The sequence below is a fragment of the Ceratina calcarata genome, unplaced genomic scaffold (genome assembly GCF_001652005.2).
Source record: "Ceratina calcarata isolate Rehan_Ccalc_2016 unplaced genomic scaffold, ASM165200v1 scaffold178.2, whole genome shotgun sequence".
NCBI classification, from domain to species: Eukaryota; Metazoa; Arthropoda; class Insecta; order Hymenoptera; family Apidae; genus Ceratina; species Ceratina calcarata.
This window is the reverse complement of record NW_017139212.1, coordinates 59,664-77,301: the sequence shown is the minus strand read 5'-3', so window position 1 is coordinate 77,301 and position 17,638 is coordinate 59,664. Positions and strand designations below refer to the sequence as shown.

The 17,638-nt window shown below is 35.9% G+C and overlaps 3 protein-coding genes and 1 long non-coding RNA gene across 8 annotated transcripts; 3 read left to right on the top strand and 1 right to left on the bottom strand.

Annotated features, from left to right (window-relative positions):
- The first annotated feature begins 1,014 nt into the window (after window positions 1-1,014).
- Window positions 1,015-5,976, top strand: lic (dual specificity mitogen-activated protein kinase kinase lic). 2 transcript variants are annotated; one of them, XM_018037799.2, is made up of 8 exons: window positions 1,015-1,350; window positions 1,501-1,672; window positions 2,083-2,248; window positions 2,549-2,686; window positions 4,203-4,301; window positions 4,498-4,677; window positions 4,808-5,025; window positions 5,283-5,976. In XM_018037799.2, exons 2-8 carry the CDS (start codon window positions 1,608-1,610, stop codon window positions 5,425-5,427), a joined length of 1,011 nt encoding a protein of 336 aa, XP_017893288.1. In that variant the 5' UTR covers window positions 1,015-1,350; window positions 1,501-1,607; the 3' UTR covers window positions 5,428-5,976. The 2 variants fall into 2 exon arrangements, with proteins under 2 accessions (XP_017893288.1, XP_017893287.1); XM_018037798.2 differs by lacking the exons at window positions 4,203-4,301; window positions 4,498-4,677; window positions 4,808-5,025; window positions 5,283-5,976 and adding exons at window positions 2,982-3,161; window positions 3,292-3,509; window positions 3,767-4,194 and having other exon boundaries at window positions 1,016-1,350; window positions 2,549-2,785.
- Window positions 5,874-7,278, bottom strand: LOC108632920 (uncharacterized). The gene is made up of 2 exons (XR_001916988.2): window positions 7,094-7,278; window positions 5,874-6,469 (listed from the first exon to the last, which is right to left on the bottom strand). It is a non-coding gene; the product is annotated as an uncharacterized LOC108632920 (long non-coding RNA).
- A 422-nt stretch (window positions 7,279-7,700) lies between these two features.
- Window positions 7,701-14,201, top strand: LOC108632856 (myb-like protein X). 3 transcript variants are annotated; one of them, XM_026810840.1, is made up of 11 exons: window positions 7,701-8,567; window positions 8,774-8,843; window positions 9,469-9,748; window positions 10,589-10,769; window positions 11,299-11,525; window positions 11,923-12,209; window positions 12,273-13,049; window positions 13,372-13,476; window positions 13,539-13,640; window positions 13,719-14,028; window positions 14,108-14,201. In XM_026810840.1, the coding sequence occupies exons 1-11, from the start codon at window positions 8,510-8,512 to the stop codon at window positions 14,180-14,182; spliced, it is 2,472 nt and encodes an 823-aa protein (XP_026666641.1). In that variant the 5' UTR covers window positions 7,701-8,509; the 3' UTR covers window positions 14,183-14,201. The 3 variants fall into 3 exon arrangements, with proteins under 3 accessions (XP_026666641.1, XP_026666640.1, XP_026666639.1); XM_026810839.1 differs by having other exon boundaries at window positions 8,777-8,843; window positions 11,923-13,049; XM_026810838.1 differs by having other exon boundaries at window positions 11,923-13,049.
- Window positions 14,072-15,661, top strand: LOC108632857 (uncharacterized). Of its 2 annotated transcripts, XM_026810841.1 has the most exons (4): window positions 14,187-14,251; window positions 14,324-14,479; window positions 14,563-14,784; window positions 14,853-15,661. In XM_026810841.1, the coding sequence occupies exons 2-4, from the start codon at window positions 14,333-14,335 to the stop codon at window positions 15,330-15,332; spliced, it is 849 nt and encodes a 282-aa protein (XP_026666642.1). In that variant the 5' UTR covers window positions 14,187-14,251; window positions 14,324-14,332; the 3' UTR covers window positions 15,333-15,661. The 2 variants fall into 2 exon arrangements, with proteins under 2 accessions (XP_017893177.1, XP_026666642.1); XM_018037688.2 differs by having other exon boundaries at window positions 14,072-14,479.
- The last annotated feature ends 1,977 nt before the right edge of the window (window positions 15,662-17,638 follow it).

Here is a 17,638-nt window from a genome sequence, read left to right as displayed (position 1 = left end):
CTCCACGTTCTGACCATCAAGTGCCAATTGTATTAGGGAACAACAACCAAACAAGAATAATATTGCAAACGGTTTTCTCACTTGCCATTATTTTGTTTCTAATCGTACATATTTACCGTGCTACGGAGAATTGGACAATTTTTAAAAAATATATCAACTCGATATTACAGAGGATTCTTATAATTTTCGAAGTTCGCTGCGTTATTTTGTAAATTATAGCGGTAACAGAGGTAATAACGTAGGTATATGTAAATATTGGATACCCGTCGTATTTGTAAAGGAGCCTTTGTAATTGTTTAATATACACATAAGTGCATAAATAGGTATATTTGAAAAACACACACACATACACAGACACACACACTCTCTCTCTCTCTGTAACGATAAGTAACTTTTCGTGTTTGATGTTTCAATTGTTTTGTCTGTTCAATCAACCGTTTTGAAACTAACGTAAGTAAGCAGATGTAAATTAGCAGACGTACAGTATCGATATTCTTCTTATATGTAGGCCACTTGTAACGTATGTATTTATCGTAAACCTTGCGTGATGGAATCAAGAATTACTATCTATTATGTATGTAATAATGAGTCAAATAAAATAAAATCGATAAAAGCATTCTTATTCTTCTAAATAATTATATGATTACATTTTAAACAGGTAGCCGGATAGATAAAATTGGAGTCTTAAATGCTGTAATTATGAAATCTCTTTATTTCCTTGTTACATCTGAAAATGCAAAACCCTCGAACGCACATGTAATTATATTACCGTCATTTTTAAAAGTTACGGTTAAAGAAGAGGACCTGCCCGCGAAAAAGTAGGCGTATGGTAAACCATAAGGTAAACCTATATAAACGCTAAACGAGCTACTAGTTTCTTGAGTTGATTAAGAGTTCGATGATTGATTGATAAATTTATTATGATCAGGCTTATCGCATTATTAGAATAATTTTATAATTCGTATTCATAGATTAGTTTCGAGAATTCTCGTCACGTGGAGCTGGCAACTCACGGAATGAAGTTGAAAGCCGATTCAGCCGTAACGTAACAGAGTATAAAACTCTTTTCTTAGAATATTTAGCTGTGTATTAAATTTTCAATGAATTTTTAATTATATTTCCTTTAAATTAATGAAATAGTTCGTGCAATTTTTCTCTGTTTTCGTTCCGAATGTTCAGTAAGGATTTCGAACTTTTGAAACTGTATCGGCTTTTGCGAGCAATTTCAAGTGACTACTTCAGTGAAAATTTATTTTACTGAAAACTGCTGAAAACTTCGTGTACGAGTAGTGGACGTTTCAAATTTGATCATTGTCATTGTATTTACAGTGTCATCATGTTATTAGTAAGGTAAGATATGAATTAGTTTTAACCAGTTTACGATCGAACTTGGAAACGTTTAATTCCTTTCATCAGCTTAGTCGTGTTTATCTATACATCACAATCATTACATAACCTGTAATCCTTAACGATTTTTACACAAGTTGAAATACTTTGCAGGATACGTGTCGGAGCGTTCGTTACAATTTAGTTGAATATGTATTGTATTCAATTTCGTCTACCATTATATTTACGCCTAATATTATTTATCACTTGTCCATTGCACCATGGCTTTACGTCGAGGAAAGAGAAACTTGAAGTTGCAGGTCTCTGAAGAAGCACCTCTACCTGTGTATGTACAACATAAAATTAAAACAATATCAATAATCACTATCAATGTTAAATTAACATCAAGTATACTAGAACTCCATTTTTAGACACCTCTTGATGAATCAATAGTTTATATGATCATACAGCTTACAAAGTATGTACATATATACAGTTTACAAAATAAACTTGTTACTTGGTCCATCTAAATATTGGTGGCTATATTTAGGTGGATCACCCTGTATATTGTTTTTTTACACTAATTCCTTTAAATCTTAGACTATGAATGTGTGAAAATCTTTTCTATGGTATAGTTAGAAGCATATGTACATATGAAGTAGTAATTACAAATTAAATACGTTGTAATCTATGAACTATCATCATGAATCAGTTCATTACAATTGTAACATGAATGATAATATTTGTACATCGTAGCACCCCGCCAAGGAATTTGGACAAGAGGACTACAATAACTATAGGTGATAAAACGTTTGTGGTAGAGGCAGATGATTTAGAAACGATCTGTATTCTTGGACGTGGTGCCTATGGTATCGTGGATAAAGTGCGGCATAAGCAAAGTGGTACTATAATGGCAGTTAAGGTATTATTTATACTCAGCGATCGTCGAATGGCTTAAGGGAAGAGTGATACAATTAACATTATTCTTAGTAATCGCAAAAATTCATTTTAATAGATTGCTCAAACTTAAATATTGCCTTTAATGTTTTAAATTCTAAGCGTATTTCAATCTTTCAATTTTTATCGATCCAATATAACTACTTTCTTAGCATACAAGCAAATCAATTCCTTGATTAAGGTTTTAGTTGTATCAGTCTTATCGATAAAATTAAATAAGCAGAATAATGGATTTCATAATTTATTTATTGCATTCGTTCTCTAGAGAATAGCTGTGACAGTTAATACACAGGAACAAAAGCGTCTACTCATGGATTTGGACATTTCTATGCGCAGCTCGGCGTGCTTATACACGGTCCAATTTTATGGAGCGTTGTTCAGGGAAGGGGATGTATGGATATGCATGGAAGTGATGGACATGAGCCTGGATAAATTTTACACGAAAGTGTACCAACATGGCCGTTCCATTCCTGAAGATATTTTAGGGAAAATTGCTTTCGCAGTAAGAGGAAATCAAATTATAAATGTTTTCATGCATACATACATTTTTAGAAAACCTAAATCTAAATAAATAGACCGCGAATTTTTTTCAAAGTTCATCATTGCATATACATTCACTTTCGCCATTGTGTATAGTTTTATGCTCCACGTACAACATTTATTAACCAGCATAATTGCAATTAAAATTTGGTTTCTAGGTAGTAAGTGCATTGCATTACCTATATTCGCAACTGCGAGTGATCCACAGGGATGTAAAACCTAGTAATATTTTAATCAACCGCAAAGGGGAAGTCAAGATCTGTGACTTTGGTATTTCCGGTTACCTCGTAGATTCTGTTGCCAAAACTATCGATGCTGGCTGCAAACCGTACATGGCTGTGCGTAACTTTCTAACTTATTTTATATACCACGTAGATTGAATATCTAATTCATTGTGACGCGAATAGAAATTGGAACGTTTACCTTACTGTCTATTAAATAAATTCTGCAATCGAAACTTTTTTTCAGCCAGAAAGGATAGATCCGTCGGGTAACCCTTCACAGTACGACATCCGATCTGATGTTTGGTCATTAGGTATATCTCTCGTTGAACTAGCAACGGGGAAATTTCCGTACGAGTCGTGGGGTACGCCATTTGAACAACTGAAACAAGTTGTTAAAGACGAAGCACCAAAATTACCTGCTGGCAAGTTCTCAGCCAGTTTCGAAGAATTCATCAATAAGTGGTAAATTTCATTATTTTTTACGTTTATATGGTATCGAATAGAGCCACGTTATGTATTAATGATGTTAAATAGTGATCGTAAGTATACATATATGCTTCTTGAAACCTAGCTTGTGTTTGGAACATTTTTTCTTACATCTCTATATTAAATTCATGAAGAAAGTGACATATCTATGTATTTGGAAAAATCGCTTAAAATATTATTCACATATTACAGTGCTATGTATTTAATTAACAACAATTATCATAAATTTCCAGTTTGATGAAAAATTATACTGCCCGTCCAAATTACAATCAATTATTGGAGCTTGATTTCATCACAGAGCATGCCAAAAAGGAAACGAACGTCGCCGAATTCGTTGGAGAAATTTTAGACTTACCTGAAATCGAACAAGGAGCATAGTATACAGAAATATTTTTGACACGGTGTCTCACATGACCTATAATAATCGAACTTCGCGTTATACATGTGTCGAAGTTAATTTAATCATTTTCTCTATATCTACCTTCATCGTTCATATTATTCACTCACATACGATATTGCGACGCAAATTAATGTTTAGTCGAGAACGGAATATGCGTCAATTTTGTTTCAGAAATCGTCTCGCCAAATATTCATTATTTGTTTAGCACGTAATCTATGTATCATTTTCCTTGAATTGGTAGATTTCCCCTAACGCTAGAACAAAGACACATGGAAGTGATGGACATGAGCCTGGATAAATTTTACACGAAAGTGTACCAACATGGCCGTTCCATTCCTGAAGATATTTTAGGGAAAATTGCTTTCGCAGTAAGAGGAAATCAAATTATAAATGTTTTCATGCATACATACATTTTTAGAAAACCTAAATCTAAATAAATAGACCGCGAATTTTTTTCAAAGTTCATCATTGCATATACATTCACTTTCGCCATTGTGTATAGTTTTATGCTCCACGTACAACATTTATTAACCAGCATAATTGCAATTAAAATTTGGTTTCTAGGTAGTAAGTGCATTGCATTACCTATATTCGCAACTGCGAGTGATCCACAGGGATGTAAAACCTAGTAATATTTTAATCAACCGCAAAGGGGAAGTCAAGATCTGTGACTTTGGTATTTCCGGTTACCTCGTAGATTCTGTTGCCAAAACTATCGATGCTGGCTGCAAACCGTACATGGCTGTGCGTAACTTTCTAACTTATTTTATATACCACGTAGATTGAATATCTAATTCATTGTGACGCGAATAGAAATTGGAACGTTTACCTTACTGTCTATTAAATAAATTCTGCAATCGAAACTTTTTTTCAGCCAGAAAGGATAGATCCGTCGGGTAACCCTTCACAGTACGACATCCGATCTGATGTTTGGTCATTAGGTATATCTCTCGTTGAACTAGCAACGGGGAAATTTCCGTACGAGTCGTGGGGTACGCCATTTGAACAACTGAAACAAGTTGTTAAAGACGAAGCACCAAAATTACCTGCTGGCAAGTTCTCAGCCAGTTTCGAAGAATTCATCAATAAGTGGTAAATTTCATTATTTTTTACGTTTATATGGTATCGAATAGAGCCACGTTATGTATTAATGATGTTAAATAGTGATCGTAAGTATACATATATGCTTCTTGAAACCTAGCTTGTGTTTGGAACATTTTTTCTTACATCTCTATATTAAATTCATGAAGAAAGTGACATATCTATGTATTTGGAAAAATCGCTTAAAATATTATTCACATATTACAGTGCTATGTATTTAATTAACAACAATTATCATAAATTTCCAGTTTGATGAAAAATTATACTGCCCGTCCAAATTACAATCAATTATTGGAGCTTGATTTCATCACAGAGCATGCCAAAAAGGAAACGAACGTCGCCGAATTCGTTGGAGAAATTTTAGACTTACCTGAAATCGAACAAGGAGCATAGTATACAGAAATATTTTTGACACGGTGTCTCACATGACCTATAATAATCGAACTTCGCGTTATACATGTGTCGAAGTTAATTTAATCATTTTCTCTATATCTACCTTCATCGTTCATATTATTCACTCACATACGATATTGCGACGCAAATTAATGTTTAGTCGAGAACGGAATATGCGTCAATTTTGTTTCAGAAATCGTCTCGCCAAATATTCATTATTTGTTTAGCACGTAATCTATGTATCATTTTCCTTGAATTGGTAGATTTCCCCTAACGCTAGAACAAAGACGCATTCAACTGGAACTGAAAACGTTTACAATGTCTTTGGTATGTAAATAATAAAGAAAAAAATAAAGAAAAGGATTAAACTCCAGTTACCACGATCTACGGTAAATTACATTTGAGCCGTTCATTATGAAAGTCGAGTAACTCCATTTTTCATTTTCCTCGTATTAACGTAGCTAAGAAAAGTAGTGCTCGGAAACAGTAACAACTTAGCCGCAAATTAGCTACACAATGTTAAAAATATATAATTTAGATTTTCTTTTTTGTAATGTGTATTTATTTCATAATGCCCTCTACAAAAGCAGAGTTTTAATACTGTTTTGATCTGATTAGAAAGATAGAAATGAAATAAATGAAAACATATTTCTTTATCAGTATATTTCAGAATATAAAGTTCTCAAGTACAATGCACATTAATGAAGACGTAATCAAAATGGTTTATACATATTACAATACGTTAATCATGTAAATGTACATACTATTGCTATGAAATGTATTAATGATGTCATCTATATACAGATTCAAATTATAGTTACAAAAAGTGTACTTATAAAATGAGGAAAACATACATATGTATACATTATTTTAAAAACAAGTTTGTACATAGAAATAAAATGGAGGTAACAGGTAGATATATGTACGATGTAATATTTTAATAATTCCTTTTTAAGGAATTGGCGGCATTAGATTCATTCCTTTGCAGTCGACGGCAATTTTTACACCTACTGCAAATAGTGCAATGCTTTTTACTACTGACCTACGAATAAAAGGCTTTATAAGTATGTAGATACGAATATCGATAGACATATGAGAGTAGACTGAGCCGACAAATGGGAGATTTGAGATTTGGCAGTTGAAAAGAAGAAAATGAAAGTATTTTTTTTATTATCATATAAAAAAGACAGAAACAGAAACTCCACCATAGCATGTTCTCTAACTTTTATAATTAACAATAATACTTTACAAGCAATACATTGGACGTTCAGTCCATTCTCTCACATCTATGCGACTATCTAAAATGAACTTAATTATTGAATACAGACAATTTATTAGAAAAAATATGTTTATAATAATGTTTCACTCATCAATCAATTTTAGTACTCGATAACATAGTAAGTTACATTCATATTGTCTCATTGATAAAAGATATAATAAAAAATGAATAATCAAAAGGCAAGTAAATGCATTCGAACGATCAGAAGATATTCTTATCACTGAAAATCGATATTACTTATTCCCAACCAGTTCGATACAATAATAGTCAATGCTGAAGACACTTGACATACTTTATTAAATATAATATAATACTCGAATTAAGTCATTCAAAAAATACATTCCTTTTAGGCTATCGAAATAAAATTGAAAGATTAGTTAAACGTACCATTTGAAAGGGTCGTAATAACAATCTGTTATGTGTTTCACGATGTTCACCATTGTACTCTGTATTTTCGAACAGATATACTTGTTCAATTGTTCATATAATGCTCGAATTGCTTCAATATATTCGCAACACACGGACAAGCTTAATCGTTTACGCTTAGGTTACGTGAGCATGCCGCATGCGTTGAGCTTTAAGTTTGAGTTTGAGTTTGAGATATATCGGAATCGGAAGTCGTGATTCTGACCGAATAACCCACAGGAGCGTTCATATATTTTTATATTTGTAGATATTGATTAGTTAATCCTGAAGTATAATTAAAATACGAAAATCTCTGAACGTTACGTTCGGTTCGATAAGGATTGTGAAATAAAAATTCTAAGATTCGTTTACATTCATTTATTAATCCGTATACAATTTAAGCCACAAAAATTATTATTCTATATTGTAGTTCTTCGCTTTTATCGTTTCCAAAGATTAGACATTGAAAACGGTACAACAGTCCAGGTTTTGTTCACGCCGCATGTTCATAATCGCGTTTCGCGGGATATGGACCTCTGCAAGGAAAAACGTCTCGCGATAGAAAGAGAGAGAGAGGAAGAACCGGAAGCGCGTCTGTCCTCTAATGGCGCATGGACGACAAGGACAGACGGTGCCGCCGATCTTTTCTCTCTCTCTAATACAAGGGATACTTTTTAGCGCGGCTCACCTTCTCTATGTATTTGAGCGCATTTGAAGAAACATGTTTTATTAAAAGAATGCTTTCTCATTGGTTTTATTTAACACCTCATTTAATCTTAAGTCTGCAACTAACGATTTGTAACGCTTTATCTCTGGGGCGATGTATCCACATTTGTTGCGTTGAAGATGCGATCTCTGACCGTCAAATAGATGGCTAAAGGTCATTATCCCTTATCTTGCCTAACCGGTCAATATTATCGACCCTGACAGTCGGGCAAAAGGTTCCGTGGTTGATTCACGATTGTTCCCATAGAAACGTGGCGCGCGATCGAATCGCGACCGCGCGTTCCTTTCGCGTTTAATACAGGGTACATAATACATACATACATATGTATGCGTATATATATGTACGAGCCAGGCTAAACCTTGTACGGCCGTGCAGGTCTACCGCAGTCTCAAATATTGACACGACCTGCGATGAACCCGAGGAACGTCTTCTGACGTTCAAGGGTCTCGAACTCGATCGTTCCTTGCCGGAATTCGCGACGCACCGGAAGAGCGGATGGTTCATCGTTGCTCGAAGACCGAAAAACGGTGGGATTAGGTAAAATCGGCGCGCGTTATCGTTAAAGAAAGGTTTGATCGATGTAGGTCCCCGGTTACCCTTTTTTTTTTTCGTTGCGTTTTCTCACGGTGAACAATTTTCTTTTCTCGCGCGAAACGCGCCGCGCGCCGAATATGATCGGCAGAATCTCGTTGGTGGAACAGAAGAGAATCCAGTGGGCGAGAGAGCGAGGTAATTTGTAATAATAATTAAATTCGAATGCACGATCCCATACTTATTTTAGTCTTCAAATGGTTTCATCGTTTTACATATTTATATTATTTTATTCATATCACATACAATTTCCTACGAAAAAATAATATGGGCTACTCGAGGCAATTCGAGTGAACAGCACTGTATGGCAATAGTCCGAAGGAAAACAATATTTCATTCTGCAGAAGAAATGGCACGTCTTGGTGGAAGTTGGGGTCTTTTGAAAAATAACACGAATATCCGCACCAACATCCGGTAAGCATTAATAAAAATAAGTATCAGTTTCCAAGGACTACGTTGAACAGCTTAAGAATGAGAATACAGGTCGAGGCACTCCATTTCTTACAACTCTCGCAATTTTAATCAGAATACTATTGACTCATGTATCTTGGAATAAAACTTTCGATCGCCATTAGCTTAGGTATCTACGGCCTCGTCATACAAAAACTCTCACACTTAAGGATGTATAGGCTGTATACTTAAACAATGCTAGCATGTTCAATTTGTTATTATAGATTTCTATTACTATTAAAAAGCTATCTGAAAAATTTTTAATCAATTCACGGGTTTTTTGAAAAATTATAGTGACTTAAAATTTGCAAATTCCATCAATTTTTATTGTTTAAAAACCAATTGAATGTTAACAAGTAAACTTTTTTTATGCAAAATCATTGTTCTTCCGTCGTCTGATTTCTTTTTATAGGAAATGCGTTTTTCTAAGATACATAAATTTTTGGGACTGACTGTGTAGCCAATACATCCTTTACGCATTAGACTAGTTACACCTAGAGAACACATTCGAAGCTAGCCAGGCTTATATCGATTCGATCGTAAATCGAACTTTCGCACTGCGACGCGATTAACGAAACGCGTAACGCAGAACGTATCCAAGTGGCTCAAGAATGTCTTTGGCGGAAATCAAGGACAAGCGATCGTCCTCGAAACCCTTCCGTGCTACTGGACATTACGGAAGCACCGTCAGCCTGAAGAGTTTGGCGACAGAGAGTTCCGGGAACGGTGACCCGAGCCTAAAGTGTCTGGACTGCAACGGTGGTAGTTTGATAAATCTGCACGAACAACCGGAAGCGCCGCAAATCAGGCACAGAAGCCCGAGTTTGCCGCCGATTTACAGCAAGGATCAGCAGCAATATCTGTGCCAGGTTCGTTTATTTAACGAATTTATGTACACGTACTTAAAAAACGATAATTTCATTTAAATTCCTATTATAAAACACATCATTTTAAAATGCGAACATTCTTATACATAAAGTCACTATTTCTAGACGCTGGATTGAATTATTCGTAACGTAACACTGTTCCACTTTCCTACCGTTATATTACTCCGCTCTTACATATTCAGTGCACACATACAATTTATTCTAATAGCTGTTCTATACGACGACAGAATAACAAATGAGAACGAGCTTTTAAGTGCCGTTTCGAGATTGTATTAATAACTACCTACTAACTACCTGTACCTATATAAAAAATTTAAGAGTCATGTACTCTACATAGCAGTCTACGTATGTGCTCTATATACGGCAGGCCGGCAAATTGATTGTTATCTTGAAATTAAAGTTCATTCACCCCTAGTCCAGCCTATAATTTATCTATACATAATGTATGGTAGTTATAGTGACCAAGTTTCTCAGGGACACTTGTACCAAATATAGGATACATCGTTAAAATAATCGGTTGACATAGGGTAAATTTAAAATCAATTTTAAACGCAGATAAGAATAAGAATCATGCTCACAATTCATCCTAAAATAAGATAGCGAACAGCAACCATAAATCTTGCGAATCAATACCGAACCCCATTACGATCTGTCGGTCCTGTCTCGTACTGGCACAACGATCATATTCAATGGACTCATACATACGTAGACGGTCACGTTAAAGGAAGCACGACTTCAAGATTGATGAGAAGAAGAAAATTGTGCTTTCGTCACGCGAACGCTTTTATCGTCTACGATAAATCCGTTCTTTCGTATTCCTAGGGGCAGCAACGGGACTTCGCCGCAGAGGGTTTGCACTATCATTCCGAGAAACCGCGTAGACTTTGCGATCGTTACGAGAATTCGAAAATTAATCATTACGGCTCGCAGGGGGAGGAACGCGAGGGAGAGACTTCCGGTTACGCCAGTGACTCTATAGACGTACCGGTATCTGCGAAAGGAGGTAAGCTGGTACACGGAATTTTTAGAAATTAAAAATGTATTTAATTTAAAATCAAATTATATAATTATTAGTATAGACTCGTTCGCGTATTTTCTTCCGTTGCAGCTCAAGTCACTGTAATAAAGATGTAAAAGTCATAGTACTGTAATTCACTTTCCGAAATTGGGAGATTCCGGAAACGGTATAGCTATTCTGTTAACGTGCCTACATTATGCTGTCACCATATGTTAGACGAGTTAGGATTTCATGTATTAGCATTCGTAGTGTAAGTCAATTTGGCTGATGAGTGACTTACAGCATTGAGGCTTTTACTCCCACATATGGAAGTATGAAAAATATTCCTTCTGAGAGACTTTATTTTAAAAACGTATCGATTTTTACGATTATTAAGATACGCTGAGTAATTGACAGAAAGAAATATGTACACCCCGTGACGCTCCAGAATAAAAAAGCTGCAGTCTAAATTTCGTTGCAAGTACTTCAGTAATTTTTTAGATTTTTGCTAGCAAACGCTTTCTCTTTATGGCAGCGCTGTTACCCGGTTGCAAACCGCCGGGAGCGGAAATGTCCGAGAAGACGTGGCAGAATCCTTATCACGCAACACCTGAGAGTTCGTTACCACCGTCAAGGCGATTGTCTGATGGTAGGATAGGCGAACTCAACAGGCCAAGGTGGGGCAGTGTCTGGGGTCAGGAGACTACACAAAGGGATCCACCGACACCCTCATGGCTGGCAAGATTAGGACAGTCGAGTCAAGTACGATTGTACAAATAACTAAATAATTGCACACCTGCTCACTAAGCTCAATTAACACTAAACCTACTGACAGTTTTTATATACTAATATACTACATTTATATTTGTTATATTTAAATGCAATCTGGTGTAGAAACTTAAATAATAATTAGAATTTTAACAATACGAATTTAGTTTTCTTTTTATTTCTTATAGAAGAANACGTTAACAAGTAAGCTCTTTTCATTGTTCGTCCGTCGTCTGATTTCTTTTTGATCATAGGAAATGCGTTTTTCTAAAGTACATAAACTTTCGGGATTGACCGTATAGCTAATACATCCTTAAAACCGGTGCAGAGTAGGTTTAGTTTTAAAGGAATTTTTTGACATTTATAATATTCCGGATTGATCTTTCCCAAGGTTCTGGTTATTAATCACGAAAGTGCGAGCAGTTCAGACAGTTCGACGATAGGCTCGATCGGACCTGATAATAAGACGTATCTACGTGGTCAAAATATTCCCGTCGACGCTAGTATCCTTCAAGAACGAGAAGCAAAACGACAAAAAGCTCTGGAGCTTCAGAACGCCATTAAGAAACAGCTTGAGGAGAAGGATCGTCAGAGGAAGGAAGAAAAGGAGCGAAAGCTCAAAGAGGAACGACTGGAAGAAGAACGGATTAAACGAGAAAGGGAGAAAGAAAAAGAAAGGTATTCATCAAACTTCCATTCCTCTCTCTCTCCTGCGATTGATCAAAATTATTTCTCTGCTAGATTCGAAGAAGAGCAGAAACGATTGAAAGAACGGGAAGCAGCTAAGTCGCGGCAGGAGCAGGCGATGCGCGAAGTTTTAGAGGCGGCAGAACGTTTGGCGAAGGAACAAAAAAAGAACCGGCGGAAATATGAAAAGTGCGACGATATTACAGAAAGAAGCTGCGAATCGAAAGTGTCGAACGAAGGCCAATTCGATCATAGTTGTCTAAGCGCTAGAAGTCAACAAAACGTATCTCTCAGTAATGACGACATTAAGGATAAACGTGATGATGTGGAGACGCGGAATAATAAAGGAAGCAGTGATGGCAGTATTATTACTATTAGCGATAACAATTCCTCGACTACGTCGAAACAAGATACCGATGATCCGAAGCCAGTTCAAGTGCCCGTTAGCAAAGACGTGGCGATCGTTCTGAGCGGTCGACTTGAAGATCCCGAACTGCTCAATAAGGCGAATTTACAGTTGGTCAATCTGGTGCTGAGCCCGTCGCCGAGGAAATTCGATGCCTCGAACAATAATTTATCTGTAGGTTTGAATACCTTCGTGCACCGTGTCGGGAATTCGAGCTGGACTCCGAATTCTTCGTCCACGATCGTGGAGAACAGGCTGCTCACGCCGAGCAAGTACAGAGTCACTGGCCGCGATTTCGGCACGCAGACAGACGTAGAAAGCGACCTCCAGGAGTTTCGGGAGAAGATGCAGGACTTGGCTGTTAAGGAGGTCTCGTTGAAGGATCACAAGGATGCAGCGAATGCTAGTAAAAGGGATATTGAAAAGTGAGTCGTAACATGATCCGTTGAATCACTTCAAAACACGGAGAGTCGTAGAGGATATTATTCTTCTGTCTTGCAAATAGAAGCGGTAATTATTGTTTCATTTCAGTTTGCCGAGATTCTATTTTTTCACGCACTTTTTTTATAATGCATGCTACAATCATTTTTCTTTTTATTTCTCTTTGCACGAATCCACGTGTTCTCTCTTGACGCAATTTGAGCCTGTTTAACTTTATATCTGATTATTTGGAGATATATTGATATCGGAGCGCTTGAGAATTATTAAATTTTACGGTGCTACAGCTTTTATTTGTTCATTTACAAGGAGTAACAATGGTTCGACCGAAGAAATTGTTGTAAAATGTTTACCTCGATCAAAATCTCAACCCAGAAGGACTATCGAGTCCAGACCCCAGTGGAATGCTAACAGGTAGATTTTGACAGCCTTATCATTTATAAAAAGTGTTCAAATAAATCGCATATATTTCTTAGACCGGGAACTCGATATCGCACGCAAAGTGAGAAAGATCCTCACTATCAACGACGATTGCGTATGAGGAGACGTCAAATAGAATCTAGCGACGAACGCTCGAGGTAGATAAGATTCTTATTAACTCGCGATTGTAGTATAAGATTATAACAGATGATTAATCGTCTCCTTTACTTATATAGATCCCCGTCTCCCGATAGAAGGAAATTTATAAATGTTAAATCTAAGATACGAACATTAAACAGACCAAAGGCGAAGGTCGATAATTACGATGCAGATCTTTCAATGGATAGTCTGAATTCCGTTATACCGCTCCGAATCGATAAAAACGGAAGACTTACTATCGAAGAAAATAAATATGATGAAAACGATAAAGCTACGTTGGGCAACGATCATATTGATGAGTCTAGCAACGTTAGCGATTCGCAAAATAAAAATTACGATGTCTGGTGCGGAAACGAGATCTTGTCTAAGCTGTCCACCTTGAAAAACGTACGTGTAATAATTCGTTTAATAATAAAATAAACAGTTTATGTGTCTGCTCGTTTTATGATTAAAGTTTATTTTTTAGGGCCTTTTAATGAAACAGTTGGAATGGAATTCTGAGAGATGCCTGATCTCTCCCGCCGCATCCGAAATTTATTAACAAAGATCAAACAAGCTACCGCGTTTTTTGTTTCGAGTTTCCGTTTCTTTCGTTTCAGTTTTGTAGAAAGTGAGATCTCGCAGAGAACACGAGGAATTGTCTATTGAAAAATGAGACTTGAACGTTTTTCTTGGATTGCAGATGTAAATAATGGCCTTCCAATTGGACGATCTCCTCAGAGATGATAAGAAGGATGCGAATTTATTACCCGATCTAAGCAAAGCGACCTGTAACTCTCAGGAGGAGTTTCGGCAACTTCTAGAGAATTGCCCCGAGTTTAAAATTAAAACCGAAAAAGTCCGAATCATGGAAATAGTTAATAAGATTCAAGGGATCTATAAGAGATATACTGAAATAAAGACGTCTCCTCATTGGCACAGGTGAAGAAAGAAGATGCGAAGGTACGCGACAAAGAATTTTCATGGAAGCCGACTAGAAAAGAATTGAAAGCGTTTGGGAAGGAATGGAATTACGGAAATCCGGTGCCGCCAGACATGAGAGGTTTAAATCTTAGTGAACTGCAACAGGTCGCTATCGACTGGAGAATGTTAACGCCTATCAGACCAAAGCATAGACAAGACGAGGAGCTGTTTTCCAGACTGGTATTTATTTTATTCCAATCTGTTGTATCTTTCTCTCCTCATTGTACTTTACACTCGTTGCGTCTCAGGTGGAAATGGGAAAGCTGGAAGCGCGAACAATTGCTAAAGAGCGACGGTCAACCATAAGCCCCATTAGACGTAGTAAAAACCGAATTGGGATAATCGAAAGTAGCGTGAAAACTTGCACGGAGTGTGGCGAGGAATACTGCTTCGGTGAATTTTGCGGGGACGTTATGTACGATTTGTACGTGAGGGTCAACGTTGCTACTCAACAGCCGAAGATAAAAGTGTCCGCCAACACGGAAGCGATAATAGCTAATATGGATCGTAAGAAGAAACGCAAGACGAAGAAAAAGATTAAGAGTAAGAAAAAATCTCCTAGAAGGAACGTCAGATTGCTGGTTCGAAGCAAAGGGATGAAGTCTATGGCTAATGAATCGGCGAAAAAGAACATTAAAAGCAAACCAGAGACCAACGAGGGCGACTCGAAGCCTGTAAAACCGTTTAAAAGAAAGTGCAGCAAATATAGTAAACAATTTCGTAAATAACAATTAAAACTAGGAGAAATTCGTACGTATTATAAATTAAAGAATATATTTATTAAATATATAGTTTATCATCGGATTAAATATATGTTCATTTTTAATGTAAACGGATATAAATGCACATGCGAATGCTAATAATATTGTTGTAAATAATTGATGTGGGAATTAACGATGAGAATGTAAAATGCGATTCCGTAGGATTTATTATTTGTCCATATTCTGTGGTCCCTTGAAGCGACATACTTCGAATTGTTAACACGACGTAAGCCAGCATCCCTCATACAATATCTAAGAAATGTAGCGACGAATAAATATATATGTACAAAGCGTTATAAGCGTTGATGTCTAATCGGGCGGGCGCAGTGAATAGTTGCAACTGAATGTTGGAAAAATATAATTTTTATTCCTTATTTCATTTTTATTCCCTTTCGCCTCCATTCTATTTTCTTATACGTACTTCTACCCCGATTTAACTAAAATGACTACTAACAAACTGGGAAATATTCTGTTTCCGCATTTACGACATTTAATTCTCTAATTAGAAGTCTGTAAGAAATTTTCCTTAATTATGAAAGTTTTCAACAACCACACACCGTCTGATTGATAATGCGCTCACACTGGAAACAAAATATTTCTAATTATAAGTCATCCATTGATTTTAAACGAAAATTTCTCTTGTAATATCAATTCTGCATCTTAACGTTACATCGTACGCTACATGTACTATAATAATAATATTTGAACTGACCGGAAAACACGCATTTTACACAAATATATTTATATAGATATCGTATCATATTGATAACTATATACTAATCCTTTTGGTGAATAAAGTACATCGCAAACAACCATGACGATTCTCACCCACAAAATAATATCCTACGTATCCCGCACTTAATATTCTTTATGCTATTATTACAACCCCGATAATTTATTTATGTTCAGAGTTCCGAAGTATTACTATCACTGTAGCAGTATTGCAAGCGATAGGCCTCTGAAGATTCAGATTCACAGTTCGGATTTCGAAAATAGCACGACGAAAAAAACCTTCTGTCTTCAGCAAAACGCAATTTAACTAAATTCATGAAAAATGACAATGAAAGCATTTCTAATTTCGTTGGACATTGATCAACAACTTTGAATTAACATTACCTATTTATACAAACGATATTACTAAATTGCTATCGCTGTTACTACAATTTCTATTTCTGGTATACCCGAAATAAAATTACACACATACACACAATTAGAAGAACATTGCCGATTAATATACATATATACAATAGCAATGCGTAATTGGTACTGTAATCAGTACAATTAAATTTTAATTTATTGGAAAGACCTCGCTGGATCATCAGCTACGCTTTTTCAGCTTCACGTGCAGTTATCGTTTAGAGGACCCCGTAAATCGTAAACAGTAAGTTTTCATAGTGATTTACATGAACATTTAGTTTATGGATAGACACGAATATAGTGCGTATAAATCTTATTCAAAATATGACATTTTTCTATTTAACGCCTGTTTCGAACTGTCCATAATTTTCAGACACGTTAGCTGAATCAACTTCGCCCTTTTTCCTGTCATTGCATCATCGCGCGAGTTACAGTGACCCGAAGAATATTATTTATAAAAATATCTGGTACATTAAATACCTAGAGCGCGTAATGCGGTAACTGCTCAAATTGTTCCGATTGTTAAAACTTAAGTACGTGAATGATCGTTTGATACACGTTTCTTACGACCAGCGTTGAACATTACGTTGTCGCTCGTAACTGTTACAATCGGTTTGATTCCAGCTTTAATCAATTATCATCTGATTTAAATACACAAACTCAATACAGTTAACAGTAAATACCTACAAAGTACAAGAATGCAATAAAAGCGATATAAGAATTATGTAATGCTGTTCATGTTCCAAATAATAAAATGCAGCGATTTGAATGACAAAAGTTAATTACTCCAATACTGATCATGATGCTTATTAATTGGAGGCGTCTAACAATTTGATCGAATAGTTATAAGCAGAATAGGAGATAATCTATTCGATATGGAAAATAAGAAAATGATTGATAATATTAATTATATAAATAGGCGAGCGACGAATATCAATGTCTTTTCATTACCAAAAATTATTGTACAAGTTGCTTTTGGCACGCAAAGCGACACACACTCGATACAAACGATTGTGTTCCATTTGATTTCATGTAATGGTAATGATCCATGATTCCATTATTATTATACATATATATATGATTGAAGCTCGTTTGAAAGTTATATTCATCCAAAGAAAAATCTTACGAATATAAAT